This window comes from Lutra lutra, chromosome 4 (genome assembly GCF_902655055.1).
Source record: "Lutra lutra chromosome 4, mLutLut1.2, whole genome shotgun sequence".
Lineage (NCBI taxonomy): Eukaryota > Metazoa > Chordata > Mammalia > Carnivora > Mustelidae > Lutra > Lutra lutra.
In genome coordinates, this window is record NC_062281.1 from 62,403,097 (window position 1) to 62,426,202 (window position 23,106).

Genomic DNA, 23,106 nt, shown 5'->3' on the forward strand with positions numbered 1-23,106 from the left:
CCTTTTTTTGAAAAGATTTTATTTATTTGACACAGAGAGAGATCACAAGTAGGCAGAGAAGCAGGGGAAAGCAGGCTCCCTGCTGAGCAGGGAGCCCAATGTGGGGCCAGATCTCAGGACCCTGAGACCATGACCTGAGCCAAAGACAAAGGCTTAACCCACTGAGCCACAGAAGGCCCTCTGCCTTCTGTGGATCTGTATTTGAGAGGTTGAATAGGACCTGGGTTTAAATATACATTTCTGTCACACGTGTTCTGTGTTTATACCATAAAGCTAGAGTATAACTCTACACTTAAGCAACTTTTGTTCCCTCATGTGCAAAAAACCCTATCATTTCTTTATTGTACATTAGGTAAGTTAGGATAGCAGTGAAGATTAGTATTTTATGACATGTAAGCAGCTGAATGTTCTTAGTCCAATATAAACCAACAGATACATAATTGATTCCTTATGGTATTTACTAGTTACATGGAAATTCAACAGATACGTGTATTTATAAATACACCAATAGACGAATAGAAACATATATGTTCTCAAGTGGATAATTATGACTATATGTCTTATTGGGTTTTGGCTTGGTGTGACAAAGGACATTTAAATTTTTACTGAAAAGTTTATTCAGACTTACAGTTGTGTCAAATGAAAAAATAAGTACATTTCATGTTAAAATTAAACCTATCTTAGGTGGTATAATGCATTTGCCGATTGTGACCCTATGCCCGAACAGGACTATAAATCCACACTGTGCCTGTGATTGATTTGGGATTTGGTTTTCTGATCTGGCAGAGAGATGTGTAAAAACCTCAAGTAGTCAACAGCTCCCTATTGGCTGTGCATCTGAGGGACTCGAGAGCATTGTTTATTCCAGCAAGTGTCTGGAATACATTATACTCAATAAATTGGCTCCTGTTACTCCCGTTTTGGAGAATATGAAGAATTTGTATACTGCACAAAAATAAGTGTACTTTGGCCAAATAACAATTTTCCTTAATAGAAAATTCTGAATATGACTTTATCTTCTGAATCTAGTACTGCCAATATTTTAAACACATGGCACTTCCTAAAGAGCAATAATGAAATAATTCTCCACACCTTCAAATTCAGAAACTGGTTCAAAGTTTAGATCTGTTTTCATCCAAAGACCATATGAATCTAGGTTTTGAGAAGTTAAACAAAATAATATGGTCAGATATTTGGGCTGGGAGTTGCCATATATATATATATATATATATATTTTTTTTTTTTTAAGGAAATTTTAGGATCAGGGATCAAAGGATTGTATTAACCCATAAAATTTTTAGATTATATGTTACTTCTAAGTTATAGAGACTGACTTTTTAAATATGATTTTCAAATAAATACTATACCTGTAGTCTTTGATAAAAGAAACTTTCATTGCTTTTGGTGAGTTCATAGCAGACACTTGTATTTGGAAGTTTGTGGTTATTGTTGCTTTAAAAGACTCGATTTGCTTTTTTATATTATAAAAAATTTTTTATGTCATAATGGGTGGAAAGGATAAACAATGGATTCCAAAAGGCAAAGCCATCCTCATCAATTTGCTGATTTGGTTAATATTTTTATTAAGACAAGATATTGGGGTTATTAGGTTAACAAACTATCAGTGCACTGACTTCTACAAGAAGTCTTCTCACCTGATATATATGGTCTATTTTGGAAAGTTTCAGGGTCTGCATCCACATAAACACCCAGCAGTTTAGGGCCAAAAATCAGTCTGTGCATGTTTCTACTTATTTCCTGTGTGTTGGTCTTATCTCAGAATCTATAACCTATGGTCTTTGAAGGTGAAGGATTCTGACTCTTAACTTCATGGTATTTAGTACAAGTCAACAGACACTTGACTGATAGAAACAACAGGAAAGCATGTGACTCTAGATGAGTTTGAAGAGTATGCACAATTATATTTGTATTCATGCCACGCTTTATACTTTCTGAGGGCTTTTTGCCTACATGATCTCATTTGATGTGAATAACTGAGTGAGGAAGGGGAAGGCATTTTATTTGAGAGGGAGAGAGAACTGCAAACATTTTAAAGCTCACTGAGAAGCCTGAGTCCTTATAAGAGCAAATCATCAAAGTATTTGCATATCTTTCACTGCTTGTGATTGGATTCCCCTACTCAAGTAAGCGGAAGTTCCCAAAGAAGGAGTATCTTGGGTTACAGGCCTGTGATGGATGCTTCATCCAAATCCGAAATACTTCACAGGTTGAATCCAGGTTGGCTCCAGCCCTCATTAACTCACAGATACAGAGGGATTTTGAGGTTACAGAAACTTCACCCTACTCTCCCAAAGGGTTCCGTGATGCAACAAAGGCAAAAGGGAAAAAAAAAAGAAAGAAAGAAAGAAAGAAAGAAAGAAAAAAAAATTAGTAGAAAGGGCCAGACGGGACATTTAGTCCTGGCTGAACGATTTGGGGGTAATCCACTTACTACTCTTTGTCTCAGTTTCCTTAAGAGTACATACCTTTAAGACCACTTATAAAATTATTTGAATCCCAGATGTCTTAGTAAGTTTCAGTCTGACTGCTTATCCCTTTAAATCCTCCCCATCCCAGCAGGGGGAAAAAAAAACAACAACACCATGTCACTCCCTTAAGGTCCACCTCGAGCACACCTAACTCCCCCATGTTGACGGACCAACCCCCACCACCTTCTCCCTCAGTTTAAACACTGCAAGGGCTGAGGAGTCCTAGACACTCCGCGGGGCGTGGGCAGCAGGCCCAGGCTCCGGCTCGGGTGCGGAGGGGAGCTGGGGCACAGCGAGGGGGCTGGGGACCGAGAAGGGGGTACTGGGAAGACCGGGGGTGCTGGGAAGAGGGTTGCCCTCGCCAGCGCCGGCCCTGCTGTCGTTGCGCACTCGGAGCCGCGCAAAGGGCGCCCCTCAAACCCGACGCACAGGCGCATTTAAGGAGGAAAGAAAGAAAAAAGCCACCACTGGCTCGAATTTCTGGAAGCCAGAGCAGTTTTTGCCCTAAACACAGAGACAGAACCCCTCTTAGCGCTGCCCTGGCCTCTCCGTTACCCATTTTCGGTTTGGTTTTTGGAAGAACCGGTTCCTCAGCCCCTCGTCGCCGCAGTTGTGACACGAGTAAGTCCAGCCGCCGGGGACCCTGTCGCCGGTCACCCTCCCCTCGCGCGCTCTCTTCCCACCTTCGGCACCCGCGGCGGCGCTCCGGCCGCTGCCCGGGCTGCCCGGCCGCTTTGGCCTCCAGGCGGATCTCAGTGACGAAGAGACTTTGTTGTGAAACTAAAGCTGACCCTTTGGCTCCCAGGCAGCGGCCGAGAGCCCGGGGCCACTGCCGCCCGCGGCCCCACCCGGGGCGGGAAGGCGGCGATCGGTGCCCGGGAAGAGGCAGAGGGGGAGCAGACACCAAGGGGCCCTGATCCCCGGGCGAGCGCGCGGCTCTCCCGCACCCCAGCCGGCACGCCGCCTCCAAGGTGCGGGCACCGCCGCCAGTCACGCGAGGACTCCTGGAAGGGCGCGGCGGCGCGCGCAATAATGGGGACGCGCGTCGCCCCTTTGCCTGGCAGCCTTAGGGCGCCGCTGCACGTGGAGGGATGTGTCTCGGCCGGTTTGTTTTCCTTCCGGGAGGTGGTGACTGATTGGGACGTCGGGGGACAGGGGAGGGGGAGAGCGGTCATCTTGGCCCTATTTGATGATTGCTGTCTTGGATGTGTGCTTGCGCTCGAAGCCCCAGTAATGGGAAACATTTGGGGGAGCAGTCGGGGCAAGTAGATATTTATATTTAGCGCTTTCTAGCCCCCGGAGTTCCTTAATTTGGCCGAAAGTGAGTTGGTTGGTCCAAATCAAGGAGGCCAGTTAAAAGTAGTAGCAGATGACTTGGAGAGGCCAACGATGGTGACACATCTAGGAATAAGTAAAAAAGCAAGGACAAACAAACAAGATCTCTGCTTTACCTTTGGTGAGGTTGGGGGAGGTAGGAATAATGCATACAGTATAAATACTTTTTATCGTTTTGTTAAGACCCACCCAACATTTTTGTTCTGGTGGCCACGCTGGTGAATGCGAGCTCTGTAAATCATTTCATAAAACTCAAAACCTCTTGGAAAAAAAAAGGGGGGGGGGGTGAGAGGAGGATTCAAACCTGTAAAGAAGTGTGAACTAATTATATGTTCAAAAAATATATATATCAGCAAGTATCTACTGAGCAAACAAGATGTCAGCTATGAGTGAGAAGTGGAGGAATAATGTAGAGGCAGGATGTCCAAGTAGAACAAGGAAGGCATTCTTCCATCCTGTGCAGAGACCCCCAGTGTCCTGTGTCTCAAGCTCTGAACTGTTCATTCAGCAGTTGCAGGGAAAGGGGCCATGTACCAAGCATCTTGTTACATGGATAAAAATGGTTTCTGCCCTGAAGCAGCAGCATGGTGGACAATTGTGACCTAATGTGACTAGTACTCTGCTGGGGGAAATCATAGGTGTACAAGGCTTCCTGGAGGAGAGGACTGGATGAGCCCTGAAAGCTATGTAGGAGACTGGGTGAAAGGTACATCCTCCAGGCAGAGATCTGTTGCCATCAGAAGCATCTAAAAGTAGCCAGGAGCAGCTGCAGGTGAGCAGGAGGGACCTGGGATGCAGGAAAGATGCACAGAGATGGTAGCTGGGGCCAGACTGGGAAAGACTTGGATGTCAGACCCATCAGACTAAATCAGACTTGTTCCCCGCTTTGGGAGAGAGCACAGTCTAACAAGTTTCACAATTTGGAACATGTAAATACTTGGAGAGCAGGCAGAGGACTAATTAAGATAATTAAGATAAATTACAAAATAGGAACTATGAAAAAAATCTATTAGTGGAATTATTTCCCCTATAAAAAAGTGGAAGAGTTCACAAAAGGTAATCAAAGAGAGGGTAGAGAGAGGGAGCACTACAATAACAATACAGTTTTACTAATCGTTATTTTAGTAACCTGAAAGGCAGCTTCTAAAAGTGTCTAATTAAGCAGTTGACTTACATAATAATTTTTGGATATAAAAACTAGAGACAAGCATATTGGATTATGACCTTTCATAATTTTATGACCTTTCATCCTTTACAAAAGGCTTATCATCTGCTCAACATAAATTTACTGAACATGTACTATGTGTAAAATACAATAATCTCTCTGTCCTATTGGGTGATATTAATATCATTGTATAGATGAAGAAACAGGCTCAGAAAGATTAATTTTTCCAGGATCACAGAGTTGATAAATGTCAGAGTTACCAACTGCAACCCTTACCCTCCTACCATGATCCTCCAGTAGACTTTCTCACCCTTTGATTCATCAGGACTACCTCTGTTTTTGGCTTTCTCCTCTTTATCATTTCTATTAGTGACTTTATTTTTTTTAATATTTTATTTATTTATTAGAGAGAGAGAGAGAGAACGAGAGAGAGAGAAAGAGAGAGAAAGTAGGGGCAGAGAGAGAGAGAGAGAAAAGCAGACTCTTCCTTGACCGGGAGCCCCATGCGGGACTCAACCCCAGCACCCTAGAATCATGAGCTGAATGCAGACACTTAATTGACTGAGCCACCCAGGCGCCCCATTATCAGTGACTTTAAAGTAGAAAGCTAAAGTAGTGGTTTTTAGGTTGGCATATTACACAAAGCTGGAATGGTTACATTAGTCATTCCTTGCAGAATCCTGAGTCAAAGAGAATCTGAGTGAGCTTGATTGACAGGCGAAACTAACGCAATGAGAATTTCACAAGGATGAGTCAGTTCCTCAAATATAGAAGGATTGGGACTTGAAAATAGGTCATTTGCAGAATAGTTTGAGTGTCCTGAACTCAGTCAATGCCAGTGGTATTGGGATCCAGGGCCCACTGGCTGACAGACATGTCCTGTGGAGGGAAATCAGAAAGTTAACCCATTTTTGAAAGGACCTTTTGGGCCTAGAAAGGAGAGCCCTAAGAGGGGTATTATTCATCTTAAATATTTCAAGAACGACTTTACATACATAGGATGTATAGGAAGTATATATAGAATAGTATAGGAAGGTAATGGAAATGTATTTGTATCACTGCAGAAGTAAAACTGATGTTAGAGAAGGGGCTTTGATGGGTCTGTTTCAGCTCATTCTAAGAGAAAATGTCCTCGAAGTTAAACCCTCCAGCTGTGGACCAAATGACTTGCCAAGCTGGTGAATCTCTGTCCCCAGAAGTGTTCCTGTAGAAGCAGCCTGACTATCTGGAAAGGACGTTTTCGGTGATTCCCACTCTAGATGGGAACTTGGATTCCACACCTTCCTTCTGCGGTCCCATCACAGCATCTCATACCACATGTATCCCAGTACGCATGTCACTTGTTAATTGTTTGCTGGTGGAATTGAGGGGAAGCAGATTCCTGAAATGTCTCTAATGTTGAACTAATGGAAGTTATCCTTTGATTTTAAGGAAAGAGTGAAATTCACGAAACCCTGAATCAGTGCCTCTTTTCTGACAGCTTAGGGCTTTCTCCATTACTGTCTTTGTTTTCGGTGTTTTGGCCTCTGAGATTGCAGTCCTGACTCTGGTCAAGAAGCAAGTAAAAGTAAGAGTCAGCATCCAGGAAATGAGGAAATTGCTTTGCTAAGCTTTAGCTGTGACTATCAAGGGTAAAGGAGTATTGTTGAAGCAGAGCAGGGAGGTGTTTTTTCTCTAGTTTCTCCTAAATTGGCATATGTAATATGCATTAATTCTAAGGTCTAACGATGAACTTGGATCCCCTGTACTAAATATGTTACCTAATGGGCTGGATAGTGATATAGATGCCTATATCCATGGCTAAAATTGCCTTTGGATTTTAGCAGAAGTGGTATAAGAGTCTGAGAAATAAATCTTTCCATGTATTTTTTAGAAATAAACCTGCTTTTTAATTTTGACAGCTGAACTTTTTTTGTAGGCTAAGCACAGACCAAGTGCTTAATGAATCTGACCCAGGGTATTACTGAAAACCTGACCACCATTCCACATTCTAATTTGTCTTCAAAAATTAAAACCTTCAGGATCACATCAATTATTGACATGCCGATTGAACCTTACTATTAAAGAACATTGTATACTTTTTTTAATCCTCACCCCTTAAACCATCTCCTTAAAGGAGATGTCTTAAAGCCCCTTTTTGCTCTGATACCTAAAAATGAACATTATTAATTGTTGGACCCATATGGTTTACTCAGGTAGGAGTGAATGTCAGCTGCATTAGAGAGGAGTGTTGGTGGATAAATGGCTAGACAAAGATCAGCACTAACATCGTCAGATTTGATTTGGAGGGGCAAGGACAATTATATTAGCAAAATGTTACTTTCTTGATGGTACTGGGGGAAAAAAAGAGGTTAACAACTAATAAGAAATGTGAATTGTGGCACTTAAAAAAATCAACTTTATTATTTTATTGTTCAGTGAGTTTTGATCATTATGTTCACCTATGTCACCACCACAATCAAGATCCAGCACTTCTAGTGCCCCAGAAAGTTCCTTTGTACCCCTCTACTGTTCATCAACCACTCTCCACCCCCATCCTGGGCTCTGGTTCCAGGCAACCACTATCTGCTTTCCATCCCTATCGGTGAGTTTTTATGGTGTATTTTTAACATCTTAGGAGGTATCCAATGGTAGATCTTTCTACATGAAAGTAAAGGAGTTGATGTTTCATATCTCCTCTTTGTCTTTTGAATAAAGTGAGAATATTCGTCACTTAGTTATAGCCATTTACTTAGACACTGAATAACATAGTCACTGAATGGTACCAGTGCAGTTTGCTACTAGTTATTCTAAACCTTGTTATTTTAAAACTGAACCTATAGTCTCTGTAGGCTGAGAAACTATTTCTATGATACATTGTATCATAAACTACACCTGTAGAGGACTGATAGTACCTACAACCAGCAGATGCAGCAGAACTAATATACCGGCCTGGTGAAATTTTAGATACTTTTCTCATTTGGGTATTATATTTTAGGTTACTTTCCCTTGGATGCCTGCATTTGTTCATTACGTATGAGATTTATAGGCCCGTGATTCTCAAGCAACATGCTACCACACAAACCACTGTTCCTCAAATCCCTCATGCGTGTTCCACCAATCATAATTAATGGGCAACATTTATTATTTCTGTGCTTGCATATAAGGTATTTTATTACCATGGCTGTCAGACTCAACCAACTGAGTCCTGTGGCATGGTGATTTACCTTGCTGAAAGACAGGAGAAAGTGATCAGGATGGTAATGAAAGAGCCGATGTTTATTGGAAAGAGGTTTGACTTTTCATCTTGAATCCATGAGAGCAAGGTTGAGTGAAAGAAAGAGCAAGTGAGCCATGTGTGATAACCTTGCATCCCATCGGCACGGTGATGGTGCACATCAACGATTTAAGGCTCTCAAATGTCCAATCATGGTCTTTAGTATTCAAAAGTTCTTCCATGAACAAAAAAATTTAGTAACCTTTGATATAGGGAGATTCATGAATGCTGTCAAGATCGCAGGTTCTGTGGTGGTCATTTCATTGGAATATTCTTAAGATAGGACTCTCATGTTTCATCCTTCTACTAGGGTCAATGTTGTATGGAAGAGAGATCTGAATAAGTGAATTTGACCTCTCTTACTAGTTTCGACTATCTTACCTTTTGATCCTCTAATTGCAGTTTGGATTTTATCCTCAAGGCATTTAAAAGAGGGAAAAGAGCTTGATGAATGCAGATCTTGAAGTGTTATATTCTACAGTGCAAGAGTGAAAAAAACCCAAATGTCCCCCTTTATGGGAATATTGCCCCAATGAAATACGAATTATATGGAAATTAAAAATGATAAGTACAGACCATAAAATGTTTATGGAACAATGTTAAGAGAAACCAGAAAAATTGAAGCATGGTGACTCATTATGTTTATCGTTTCATAAAAGTAAGTTAGATTGATGGGATTACAGGGGCCTTCCTTTAGAGTTTTCTTAATATTGTTCATGTATTAAGTGATGCATTAAGATACTTTGTAGGTCTACTGCTCTCGAAAACATAGTTTGAATTGAACTTTAGTTACTGAATAAACACATGCTGTTAATTTTCCTGATTTGCCTCAACTCATTCAATTGCCCCCTTGCCTTCCATTCTTCATCTGAAGTTAGTAGGAAGTTGCATATGGTGCAGGCAGAAATCTGGTCATATGCATATAGAAAGTCTATGATGAATAGATAGGCTTCATACATAAAACTTTAAAACAGTTGTACCAGTAATTAGGTGGAACATCTATAAAAGCAAATTGTTGTAGACATTTATTTCTATAGAAACTTTATCTCCAGCTGTAGAAGACTTCCACCAATGTAGAGCTGGACTTGGTTTTGCCTTAGTGGCTTCAGCAGTTGGGATGTGCTTCTTAACAGTCTCAGAGCTCGTTGAGTATCTGGTTTCTGAATCTCATTCACCTGAGTATGCCCAATCTCTGTTTTTCTTGCTATAACCAAATTTCTTAGGAAGGTGAGCACAGCACAGAAGAGGCAGCAGTGGCACGCGGTATCTTGTGGCTTTGGGAGCCATGGAATGGTGAGTCGTGTGGGTCCCCGGAGGACACTCATCCAGCGGTTCATTTCACTGCAGGCTTCTATTTGTAAATTTTCTTAAAGACCCCTTGATTTGATATATTTATTCAATCTGTCGTTGTAGTCTTCTGGTGACATACTTCAGAATAGCCCTTTTCTTTTCTATAAAGCGTGTTCAACCACCAATTTCCTTCTGCTTCTCAGGAATGTGAGAAAACTCAACACTTGGTGAGAAAGCAAAGATTAAAGTGATGGTGTGTTGTAACGAAAATACTCTTTCATGAAAGGAGTCACAAGTTATTAACAGTATCTGATGGGTCTCTGGTTCATTAGAGGTGATTTATATGTCATCTAAAACATAACCCATTGTTAAAAACCAGCAGGAAAAATTAAAATATAGATGATGTATAAAATTTTTAAAAAATATTATTTTCTTCCAAATCATTTAGTCTCTACCTTATTTTTCTTCAATCTAGAAGGTCTGTATGATGAGCTTGCCTGACTAGACCCTTTCTCCATCTGTTTCATGCCTCCATAACTTATACACTTAATGCCAACTTAATGTCTCCCCATATTTTGTTTTGACAATGGCCAGGAAGTTTGTGATGATCCAGAACTAAGGTAAAAGCAGGATGAAGTTTACAGGCAAGATGAGACGCTTTTGCTTATTTTATAAACCATCTGGTTTTGCTGATGGATAGAAATGAATGGGAAGAACCTATGTGGAATGAATATGGATTTTACTGAACCCAGGAAATTTTAGGTTCAGGGTTATTGAGTATTTTTCTTTTCAGCAGCAAGGGCTATTCGTAGACATGGGGAGACAAACTGGCATCCCAGGGAAAGTTTAAACTAGAGCAGGAATGTGCAGAATAGATTTTTTTGCCTCACGTGCATTAAAGTTGTTGTATTTAGAACTGTTCAGTATTTTAAAGAGTAATAGGCTTGTCAGTTGCCACAGGGCCTAAAATGTCACCTCCAGGTATCACTGAACTCTACAGATGTAATTATAGTGCCATCACTAGGGGCCTAATTTTGTTATACTGGGCCCCCAAAGGAAATTTCGTATGATTGCGATATTTGTCATTTTGAGTCTCCATTTGATGCTTTCTACAGAGTCTGTTTTATCAGGGTATATGTCTGACGTTTATTTGCTATTGTCTTATTTGCTATACACCAATTTTAGTCTCTTCCTACCCCACTCCCCCAAGAGTGGCAAATAGAAAGGGAGTTCCTAAGGCTTCCGTTACTCCCATGTCCAGTGAGCCCACCTATCAAAGTTAGCTTTTCAGTGGTGTTTCATTGATGGTCCGGGGGGTTGGACTGAAGGAGGCATAGTCCCTTCAGTTGTTGAAAAGACCAGACAGGGCCAGTGTTCCTTGTCTCCTTCTTGCCCAGCATGGTTCCCATTCTCCCTCTTGCTGAGCAGAACCACCAGCATGATTCCGTTCAACACTGCCTGCCTAGGCTAGCATCTGGCCTGGGCCTGTGAGGGCCCCTAGCTTGTCTCCTGTCTCCTGTGAGCTGCAGTGACCTTGGAAGGGGATGATTACCACCGTCTGCCCCGGGAGAGCATTTTTCTCAGGTGACCTCATGCAGCTAGCGAATAGGAAGAGTCGAATCACATATATTTAAATGTGTGCTCAGCTATGCAGCTGTTTCTCGCTATTTTGTTCTGTTGATCTTTTCCTCCTACTTAAGGAGTTGTTGAAATACATTTCAGGAAGAGGCTTCCAGGCTTTTCCTCTGTGCTCAGAGTGGATAACTGACTCTAGAATGATGACATTGGTCCGCAGAAACCTAGGCTGTCTCTCAGTCCCTTGTCTTTTGATCAGGGAACTTTATACTTCAGTGCCTAACAGAGCGATGGCCTTCCATGGTGTATAAGTCCAGGGGGCACCCCTCCCATATGGGGTGCCATAATAATTGACTTGGTAGCGGTTAAGTAAAGGATTTGGCCTTTTGTGACAAATACACCTTGCTTTGGCAAGGTGCGTCCTGGGTGGCTGTGTGAATGGGTGTCCAGCCACCACCAGTGCCTGTCCTTGCAGGGAAACCTCTGATACCAAGGCATCTGCTGCTGGTGCTCCACAAATCTCCTAAAACAAATCTCAACCCACTGATCCTTCCATCAGTGTGCACCTGCCCTCACCATTCTGTGTCTAGATGAGTCTCCTTGAATATTCCTCTAGTCCTTCTTTTCTAGGAGCCACTCCTTGGTCTAAACAAAGTCCCTGAGAATTTCATGTCTGAGTACTCCACATGGGTTTATATGTAGGTCTAAACAGTTTTATGAATAACAACTCTCTGTCCTGTAAGTAGGTAAATAGGTGGGTAGTTAAATAGATAGGAATCAAGTAACCTGTTTTTGCTTCAGCCTGTTTCTTAGATAGTTGAAACCAGTGTTCAGGACCAGAAATTTGATGGGTACTTTTCAAGCAGATTGAATGATAGCACCACCATTTAGCTGCCCACCTAATTCTGACTCAGAGTTCACATGTATTAAAAAATTGCCATGCGTCGATAACATACGTTCATTCATTCATTCATAACATTTAATGAGTGCCATATGTACCCTGAACAAGAGAGTAAGGCATGGGTCTAGGCCTCATGGAGCTACAGTCTAGTGGGGGAGACAGGTAGAGAAATAATTACAGTCCCATTAGGTAAGTGCTATAATGGGGGCAGGCTTATTCATAAACCATGAAAGATCAAGTCCAGCAAGGGAATTAAGGGTTTACTAAAGCCAGGCTCCTAAATATCAGTAGAACCAGTCATGGCCTCTGTTGCATGGTTTGGATTGACATGTAGAAATCTGGAAACAACTAGGCTGATTTAGCAAGCAGTGGAGGATTTGTAAATAAAGGCCATGGCTCTCTGTGATTTTTTTATTTTTGAGTGATAGTCTTTCTCGGTGAAGACATCTATCTGAAGTCAATGAATGCTGACTCTTTTGACTTCTCAATAAGCTCAGTCTTTTCTTTTTTAGCCCAGGAAACAATAACAAATACAGCATTTGGTACAGAACAGTTTCATCTTCAGAAGAAATAAAATTACGAATGAAATACCTTTCATGCTTCTGTAACTTGACCATTCTTAATACCTTAAACTGTTCAGTAAGTTCAATATGGAAATATGGGAAAGAAACACATGGGAAATAATCCTGGAATATCAAATATACAGATATTGATTGAAACATGTTCTCAGGACAGGTATGGAGAGGATAGGAGTTTAGGGGAAATCAGAGGGGGCTTTGTCTTGGGCCTGCTCCCTTCTGGGAGGAATGAGACCAGACTTTGTCTCACCACGTATAGGTGCATTGTGGGCAATTCACATGAAAGCACTTTGGAAACTGTAAAATGTTTGATCAAGGTAAGGTAGGATTCTTATAATTTTTAAAAGTTGCCTTAACACCTTAGAAAAGTTAATGTGCCTCAAGAGAGTTAACTCAAGCAACAAAGTACAGTCTCTGTAATAGCTCTTCCTTGATTTTGCAAGGAATCCTCCGACAACAATGATGGGGTGATTTTAAGATTCAGTTCTGAACTTTTGAGCAATTTGAAATAGAGTACTATGTTATCTTTTCTTGGTTTAGCAGACCGTAAGTACATCCACGGGATTTTTATTTATACATAACCTGAAGTTATAAAATTGTTTCTGGTGAAAATTAAAAAAAAAAAAAAGGCACTGTGCTCTCGTAAGGATTCTCAAAATTTGGGGAGTCTAGTTATTTATGAGTCTTAAGTTATGGAAGAAGCATCACATTTGTGCTGACAGTGGTCAAGGCATATATTTTCCAGCATTGATAATTGTGAGGGAAACAAACGTAAATGAAAATGACTCTAGTATTTCAAAGTTACCTCCCAAATCATCCACGCTTGGGATCTTTTACCTGAAGATTATGTGTGTAAATGCATGCATTCATGAACTTACACATATAAAATATATGCCTGTAAGATAAAATCCAATTGAAATCTCCCGTTTCACAGATAGTAAAACTGAGGCTCAGAGGGATAAATTATTTACCTCATATCATTCATCTAGTTAGTGGCAGAGTCAGAACCTAAGTTCAGATCTCTTGACTTCTAGTGGAATGGTTTTCCTACCGTCTAACACGCAGAGGTTCAAGAACTTTTACAAAAAGTGCTACTGAAGTCAACCTACCACATACTCATGGTGCCTAGGTAGCTCATTGATTAAGCATCGGACTCTTGGTTTTGGCTCTGGTCATGGTCTCAGGGTTGAGAGATAGATCCCTGTGTTAACTCTGGGCTGGGTGTGGAACCTGCTTAAAATTCTCTTCCTCGGGGCGCCTGGGTGGCTCAGTGGGTTAAGCCGCTGCCTTCGGCTCAGGTCATGATCTCAGGGTCCTGGGATCGAGTCCCACATCGGGCTCTCTGCTCAGCAAGAAGCCTGCTTCCCTCTCTCTCTCTCTCTGCCTGCCTCTCCGTCTACTTGTGATCTCTCTCTGTCAAATAAATAAATAAAATCTTTAAAAAAAAAAAAAATTCTCTTCCTCTTCCTCTCCCCTGCCCCTCACATGCACTTGCTCTCTCTCTCTCAAAAAAAAAAAAAAGAAGAAGAAGACTACTACATATTCTCTGTTCTGTAATTTTGTCTCGGGTGATATTAAGATCATGTCTTTTTTTTTTTTTCTTAAAATTCCATAATATTTAAATACCTATGTTGGAGTTGATACAAGGAACATAGAAAAATGTCTTAGTTGCCAAGCCCAAGTAAGAGAACGTGAGGATCTTTTTTGGGTTCCTCATTTGAAGGTGAGCATGATAATCAATTCAGAAAGTTAGGAAATGAGACTGGGAAGCCAGAAGACTATGTTGTTATTATTTTTTTTTTGAAGATAGCTAATGGCAGAATATATTTCAACATACTATATTTATTGTCCACACCTTGCAGCATCCCCAAAGCCCATTCTTCTCAAAGGTGTTGAGTCTCTGAAGGTTCAGAATTGATCAGCCGTGAAACTGTGACCTAATGTAAACTTGCTAAGAAATAGTATAATAATATCCTTGCCCTGAGACTAAAACACTCAACTCTAGATTTTCTCTTTTATCCTCGCTCAGACTACAATCATATCTCTTTGTTACTATTTCCTCTTTGCATTATGGTGCAATTGACATTGATAAATAGCTTGGAGAAACTGAATTCAAAAAGAAAAAAAAAAACTCTTGTACTGTTGGCTCAAAAATAATGTGTTGTAGAAAGCCCTCTCGTTGGCCTCTCCATTCTTTTTTTTTTTCCTTGGGCTGCAGCTGCTGACAGCAGACACACTGAGCTATAATTTGGCCACATTTGGTTCATGTAAATTGTGATAAACAGTGAGCCCATAATATTTATTTTAAAGATTCATTCAGTGAAGGTAAGCATTCTTGACTTGTGTATACATGCAAGTAAATGGGAAGCTGCAGATGCAGAGATCAGCTCTTGATTTCATGCCACATAATTAATACGGCCGCTTGGTGCTCTATTCTTCACAGGTGCAGGGGTGTTGGAACCCTTTGAAGAAGTGTGTAGCTAATAGCCCATATATAATTCAGAAGAAAAAGTCTTCAATGGAAGACCCCCGGGGGATAAATGGACAGTCTGTAAGTAAACAGAATGTCAATCCTAAGGAAAGAGTTATGACTCTTAAAATCGTAATTACTATTTTTGTTGTAACCTGAGTGTCTGGAAATTCCTCAAAAGCTCTGTACCCATTTTTAATGATTTTAGAAGTTATGAATTAAGTAGTACACTATTTAATCAGCTTAACCTAATTTATTATCTGTCTTAGAGATACCAGTAATCAAAAGTAGAGTTCTGGAAGAAAAATGCCAACCTTTAGTATGACTTAATTACACCAATATGAATAATGTAGTTTTAAGGCTTACATTTTTCCTTACCTCTGGGAAAACATACATTTGTCTCATAAAACTTGAAATGAATGTCCAAGTTTTGGATTGCCTTGTGTGTATTTGTTTTATGAATACGTGTGTGTGTCCTTTAAGTGTGTGTTCATTGTTAATTTCCCAGTTTGATAAACTCTTGAATGCGCTTTAAGTTAAGAACTTTGGGTCTCTTCAATTTTATTTCTTTTGTTTATCCTGTGAGCAGAAGAAAAAGGATTCAGAAATTTTCCTTAGGTTCATATCAGGAAGAAAGCAAGCTTCCTTTGGCTCATCAACAAATATTCCCAACTAGAGGTAACCTTATAAATAAGTTTTGAGGTAATGAATAAGGCAATGGATATTAATTTTTAAAGAGCACACGTCAGGAAGTTAAAGTTGTTATAGAAAAATGTCCATAGCAATGTTTGGGGTGGCATTCGTGACTTTGTCTTTTAGGTTCTCTGATCAGATATGATGCTTGTAGACCTGTGGTTTCATAACTCAGCTCTGTCCACGGTAGAATTATTACAAACCTGAAGTGTGATCTTTAGTAATGCAGTTGTGGTTCCTGTAAATGTGTGTTTTACAAGACCTGTTGGTGTTATACAATAAGCAGTAATGGCTAATGGATAAGGATTTTAATAACAAAGGGTCAAGTGCCATCCGAGTACTTTTGTAGTCACACTGTATGCAATTACGGGGTGTATTTTTATAGATCTCCTCAGTCATCTGGTGAGGTAATTCACATGAACACTTCGAGATCATTCCATAAGGTGTAGCTTTTAGCCTAAACAGGCAGAGGACCTTTAACCCATTTAATTTGTTTGTTTGTTTTTTTAAATTCTTGTAATGTGCCATGTGCATCTGATTTTATTATTATGTTAAAATATTTTTGTAGTGCTTATGAAATTAATGAAAAATTTAACTTGCTAATAACTTCCTACTTATTGCCCTCTTTCGTGTAACTTTTCTCTTTAGGTTGATGTAAATGGATATGGTGGAAACTCACTAGGAAATTTAACAGTATCTGCAAATAAATGCTGATAGTATTTCTTTTAATATCTTAAATTATGCCAATTCTAATTTAAGAATTAAGATCTGGGACTAAAATTAAAAGAATAGGTAAAGAATATAATGATTAGGGATGCCTGGGTGGCTCAGTTGGTTAAGCAGCTGCCTTCAGCTCAGGTCATGATCCCAGCGTCCTGGGATCGAGTCCCACATCGGGCTCCTTGCTTGGCAGGGAGCCTGCTTCTCTCTCTGCCTGTGCCTGCCACTCTGTCTGCCTGTGCTTGCTCTCGCTCCTCTCTTTCTGACAAATAAATAAATTTTAAAAATCTAAAAAAAAAAAGAATATAATGATTAAAGATGTTTTTTGCAGGGGGCGCATGGGTGGCTCAGTCAGTTAAATGTTGGACTCTCGATTTCTGCTCAGGTCATGATCTTTGGGTCCTTCCTGACCCAAGTCCATGGGTCATGGAGCCATGACCATGAAGTCCGTGACCATGAGCCCTGTCATGGACTTCAAGCTCAGGGTGGAGAGTCCCTCTACTACTGCCTCTTCCCTCTCTGCCCATTCACACACATTCTCTCTTTAATTAAAAATAATAAATAAAGTGCGTTTTTTTTGCATATCATAACAGTTGTGCTTACAGGGCAATCTTATTACATAACTTTTTGAGGTTTCTTCCTTTTTGCTATATTAGAGCGAAACAGTTTTGCTCTTGAAAGCTATCTCGTTAGCATGGGGGTAGCAAACCAGGTGGGATGTTTCTCAAGGGCAAGCCACGTGGCACTGGAGAAGCGTTTCCTAGCAATTTGGCTCCTGCCCATGGCTTCAGTCTTTTCAAAGACCCTGTACAGAGGCTTAGAGTGGGCTCCTGTCCAGGCTCACTTTCTCTCACTCTCAGTCTCCCCCATTTTCTCAGGAGGGTGGCCATCCTGGGCAGGCTACAGAGGTGCACACACCAGAGTTGTGTCTTTCCACAGTGTCAGCTTTATTCGGTCATAAAGCCAAGTTAATCACAATTATAAAGCAGGTTCAGGATCCCACACTCAATGACCATGTGTCTCACCATGTGATTCACCTTGACATCTTACTGGGCACACAGAACAGGACAGAAGACAAGCCACACAACAAACAAGATAACAGAGGGTGCAGGACGTGAGGGAACCAAACTGAAGTCAGGCTGTGGGTGCCCGGTTGAGATAAGGCCTCAGTCTGGTCCAGGTCAGCTCATGGCCCTCAATTCTTCTGATGTTCAAGCAGTGAATCTCAGTTCTATTCAGAGATTGTCGGACAGAGCCTTCTGAGGCAGCTGCCTGTTTTAAGCATTCAGGCATAGAGGGGTCCTGTCTGAAGAGTCTGACAGTTTGCTACAGAAATTCCCCCCTTATGAATCAGTCTTGGGCCCCTGGAGTCCTCCTCTGGTTGCTGGTTATCAGTTCTGGGGTGTCAGCTAGCTGATGCTGATCCCGGCGAGATCTCCTAACCGCAGTACCTTAACTGCTTGCATTACTACTTGACATGAGAGACTCCACTGTGCTCTCTACAGTGGGGAACAGACTCCAGATGGGAAGAGGACCTCGAACATAGCTGAAAACATTCATGTAACTCAGGAAAGGAAAGGGATCAAAAGCAGACCAGGAACAGTATCAAGAAGAGCTCACACTCCCGGACATGAACTGAACTTCCCCTTTATTGGCTTGTTCACCTTTCAAAGTCTTTGTAGAACAAGTTTCAACAATCTCCAGAGCAACCACAAGAACACATTGTACCCCCACCGTACCTGTGTCAACATTATCAACATGCAGCCGTTCTCATTTCATCTTCTTTCATTCACGGCCATGCCACCACTGAGACACCGCTATTCTTTTATAGTTGTTGTTTTTTTTTAAGATAAAATTTACGTACACTAAAAGGCTCAAATCTTAACTGTACAGTTTTGATGAATGAAAATACCCACATAATCCATATCCTACCACAAATTAGAACATTTCCATCTGCCCAGAAAGTTGTCACCCAAAATTTTCTCACTTGATACTTCCTAGTACCCGCCCCCATCCAAGACAACCACCCTTCCAATGGTTTTCACCTTTGATCAGTTTTGCTTGTTCCAAAAATTCATATACATTGAGTCCTCCAGCATGTTTACTTTTGTTTCTGCCTTCTTTCATTTAGCATTAGGCTTCTGAAGAGTAGTGAGTATCGTTGCATGTACTAGTATTTTTTTTTTTTTTGCTAAGTAGTATTTCATATAAAATATTCTTTTTATACAATATTAAGTATATTCTATGCATTTCTCTGGGAACCTCAATTTCTGCATCTATAACATGAGGAGAGAGAGCTCCCATTTAACCTAGTGTCCTTTATAGCTTTACTTTTGTAGCATACTTTCTTCTCCTCTACAGACCTTTGCTCACAGAATTACCTCTGCTAATGGCCCATTCTAGATTGTGCCTCTTCTGATAAGACTTCATACTTGTTTCCCTCAGCATATTTCTGATAGGAGTAAGAGCTTTATTTAGTTCCCTCAGCAGAGAAATGGTATTTTTTTAAAGAAAATCTTCTCGAGAGGTTTCACACACCAGTTTTTAAAACGTATCTGTAAGGCTCACCATGTGTAGTCATCAGCGTAAAATTCCGAATCTCTATTGCCTTTGCAAACAATAATTCTTTCTCACATCTCAATGGTTCTTTCTCTACTCCCTAGATAAAAAGATATGTGACTAGGTGGGAGAAGAGACAGTGGAGCCTCTACATCCCTTCTTTGAAGCCTGGACATCTGGGCTGTGCAGGAGGCTAATGAGAGAGCCGCCTCTTTTAGCTTCTTGACAGCTGTGAGCCCAGAGGGTCTCTGTGTGTAAGAGGCTGAAAAGAAATCCCAAGGCCTTCAGTGGGCAGTGAAGAGGGAATGCTCTTCTTCTTGGTGCTGCCATGCAATGTGAGATTGGAAGCTAAGTTCTGAGGTGGCCCGTGATTCTTTGAGGGAGAGAAAATGATGAGCTGAGCATCGAAGAGTATAATATTCCTATAATTTAGCCTCTTGACCCTCGAGGTATTTTGGAAATGAATCTGTCATGTGACAAGGGACTACAGGCAGAGGTTCAGGAACTTCCCTTGTCATGTGACAAGGTACTACCGGCAGAGGTTCAGGAACTTCTCATTTTGATCCTAAGTAGACACGGCACTGGACAAAAATGTTACATTTTAAGTTCCACCTTTCTTATTCTGGAATGTTCTGTGTATGTGCTTTCCACATCTAGAAAGAAGTAGCTCATGTGATTTTGTAAGTTTTGTCCACCCTTTAGTTTGTCTCATGAGGACGGAAAGGAGAGGAGGAGGAGGCCCATCATAATGCTGGCCACTCCTCCCCCACCTCTTGAGGAGGACCCATTCGGGGAACACAGCTCCACTCTCCTTCAGTAGAACCAAGACTGGCCCTCTCTGAGGTAAACATCTCAGAGCACACACAAACATCAAAGAGCCAAACAATGGCTGTGTCTTTCAATTTCTTTAGCATATGAGGATTTCTGGAAGGAGATCATGTCAAGATTAAAAAAAAAAAGCATCTGCTAGCTCTTTGGGGGAAAAAAGTGAGTCAAGAAAATATATCATTGTTTTTCTTATGAAGCTGTGAGGCCAGCAGTTAAAAACCCACCATGTAATCACCTGACCCTTGTATCCGAATTAGACAGACAGCCTGGTATCTTGAAAACCACATTTTAGATTCAGAGTCAGAAGACCTGGTTTTAACTGTTACTGGTTGTATGGACCTGGGGTAGATTTCCTAGCATCTGTCCCTTCAGCAGTAAAACAGAGATGATAATTTTTGCCTTCTTTTATTTAAAATTGCAATGTTCTAAGTAAGTGGAATCATGTATTTTAAAGTTCTTTGAAAACTGAAAAGTGCAATATAACTCTAATGCACTTTTATTGGAAATATCTCTAGGAGAATGTGGTCATGGATGACAAATTATCTGGCCACCTGCAAGTTTACCATAAAATTTTAAAAATGCAACCATCATACCAGTGCCAATTATAAGCACTAACACTACCTATATTTGCTCATGGTGTTGTCAGCTGTGGGAGGAATCAGGTCTCCCGAGACTCTTCTAGAGAAATATTTTGTTATAAATACTAGAATGTTAACTCGCTTATATTACAAAAATTTCAAACAATGATATTCTAAAGCTTTTAGGAATAACAGTATATTAAGGCTCCATTGTATTCTCTTAAATGTACCTCTTATGCCTTAAATCATAGTAAATGTGAAATGCTAACTCCAGCTTTTGCTGAGATGCTGGATTTTGCAAGAAAACCATTAAATAACATATGCACAGACTTTATTCCTATATTTGAAGATTCTCAAAATGAAAAGTGACTTTTAACCAAAATGGAAAAATGAAATATTTATTTTATTAAGAGAGAGGCACACTGTTGAGCAGAAGTTACTAAAAGTAGTTATCCAATACATATGTGTAAGCCGAATTAACTGGGAAATTATAAATTAAATCAGGATTTCACTTAAGCAGCTTCACCATGAATGAGAGGTTTTATATCCATGAAATTTTTAAGTAACTTAAATTTAAAAATATAGAATTCACTGGTTTTCAGTTTCTTTTCTTTTCTTTTTTTTTCTTTAAGCATATTTGTTATCTGTTTCTTCAGGTTGCTGTAACAAATTACCATAAAGTAGGGGGCATAAAACAACAGAAATATATCATCTTATACTTCTGAGGCTAGATGTACAAAATGAAGGTGCTGGCAGGACTCCTGCAGAAACCTAGAAAAGACTTCTTCCTTGCTTCTCCAGAGCTTCTGGCATTTGCTAACAATCCTTGTCATTCCTTGGCTCGTAGCTGCAGCATTTTGACCTCTGCCACATGGCACATGGCATTCCCCCATTTATATCTGTGTCTCTTCTTCTCTTTTTATAAGGACAATAGTTATATTGGGTTAGAGCCCAACCTAATGACTTCATCTTAACTTGATATTTGCAAAGACCCTATTTCCAAATAAGGTCACATTCACAGACACTGGGAATTAGGACTTGAACAGACTTTTTTGGGGTGTGGGATGGGATACAACTCAACACATAATGAAGTCCAGTAAATATGTGAGACCTAAAATAAAACCTTATCTTTGCCTACCCATCCCGCCTCGAATGTCTGAATAACTCTGGTTTATTTGGTCTAAAGTGGGACAATCACCACGAGCTGGCTTAAACAAACAAAAGGGAAATCTGAAAGAAAGGAAGGAACTAGGAAATCTAGGCAGTTTTCTTTCTGTTTTTCTCTGCACATTTTCTTCAGTCCTGTCTCTTTTTATGGGCTGGCTTTGTCTGCTCCCCTTCTACATTCTCTGGTTTACTGGGCCATCCACCATGCAGAAAGGGAGGCTCAGATGGGTACTGCCGGGGTTTTGATTCTGTGGCGGGTAGAGCAGGGGGCTGCAGCAGAAACATGGAGATTCCCAGATTAGGGGGCATGGTAGACCACCCAACACGTACCTCTCTGACCCTTCATGAAGATTTGTCAGGGAGGCACCAGTTTGAAACTATAGGTCTAGTCCTACCTCAACATTTATAGTTGGGAAGAAAGAGCCCTGATGTGCCATCACTTACATTCTGATCATTTTGATGGAAATATCTTTTTTTTTTTTTAACATTATTTATTTATTTATTTGACAGAGAGAGAGAGATCACAAGTAGGCAGAGAGGCAGGCAAAGAGAGAGAGGGGGAAGCAGATTCCCCACCGAAGAGAGAGCCCTACATGGGGCCTGACCCCAGGACCCTGAGATCATGACCCGAGCTGAAGGCAGAGGCCTAACCCACTGAGCCACCCAGGCGCCCCTTGATGGAAATATCTAATAACAAATAATTCTTTCCTGATGACTTAAGGTTCCTTTTACAACTATGAGCTATAAGCTGCATCCCTAATATCCTCAGTTTTCTTCTCTTCCTGACCCGTCTGAGAACAGTGATGCTTAGCCTTTTCAGTAGTGGAGCACAGAGCTGGGGCAGAACTGGTCGGGATGGGCGCACAGCAAATATACCAACTTCTAAGTTAAGCCAGGAAACGCTGACATGGACTCAGAATACCTGGTTTTGCATCACAGCTCAAATATGGGGCCTTGGGAAAGTTATTTCAATCCTTAGCTTCAATTTTGTTTTTGTAATAGAGATAATAAAATCTATATTGCTGGGTATCTGTGATGAAGAAATAAGCTTGCATGTGCCAAGGCACTGTGTAAACTGTAAAACGATATATACAGTCACCTGTGCCAAGCCCTGTGGGGCATCTTTCCCCAAAGCACAGGACATTTGGAGTCAAATATGTCTGCTTCTGTCTTTTCTCCATCCTTGGGCAAGTTTTTAGCCCTCTCTCAGCCCCAGTGCTTCCTCATTTGTAAAGTGGGGATAGTAATACCTTCTTTGCATGGCTGTATGGTTCAAAATAATGTATGAAAGACATCTAGTGACTAAGATCAGTTTCTGGAGTCTGACTCCTGGGGTTCCGGTTTGAGCTGTGGTTCTCACGTGCTGCATGACACTGGGCATTTCTGTGTCCTTACCACAGGCCATTTTCCTGGTCTCTAAGTGTTGATGAAAGTCATAACTGACACCACGGGTTGGTGTGAAGATTGGATGAGAGTGTTTCCATGACAATGCTATGTCAGTG

At 40.9% G+C, this 23,106-nt stretch overlaps 1 protein-coding gene across 8 annotated transcripts in view; it reads left to right on the forward strand.

Annotated features, from left to right (window-relative positions):
• Window positions 1–3,327: 3,327 nt before the first annotated feature.
• The window catches only part of EYA1 (EYA transcriptional coactivator and phosphatase 1), a 361,580-nt gene continuing 341,801 nt past the window's right edge, over window positions 3,328–23,106 (forward strand). For 3 of the 8 annotated variants that reach the window (XM_047727623.1, XM_047727635.1, XM_047727624.1), the window contains exons 1-2: window positions 3,461–3,578; window positions 15,033–15,140. In XM_047727623.1, the coding sequence (XP_047583579.1) occupies window positions 3,522–3,578; window positions 15,033–15,140 (165 nt within the window). In that variant the 5' untranslated portion in view covers window positions 3,461–3,521. Of the gene's footprint in view, window positions 3,595–4,477; window positions 4,597–15,032; window positions 15,141–23,106 lie in introns of those variants that run through there. The other 5 variants (XM_047727629.1, XM_047727634.1, XM_047727622.1 and 2 more) reach the window with 4 other exon arrangements.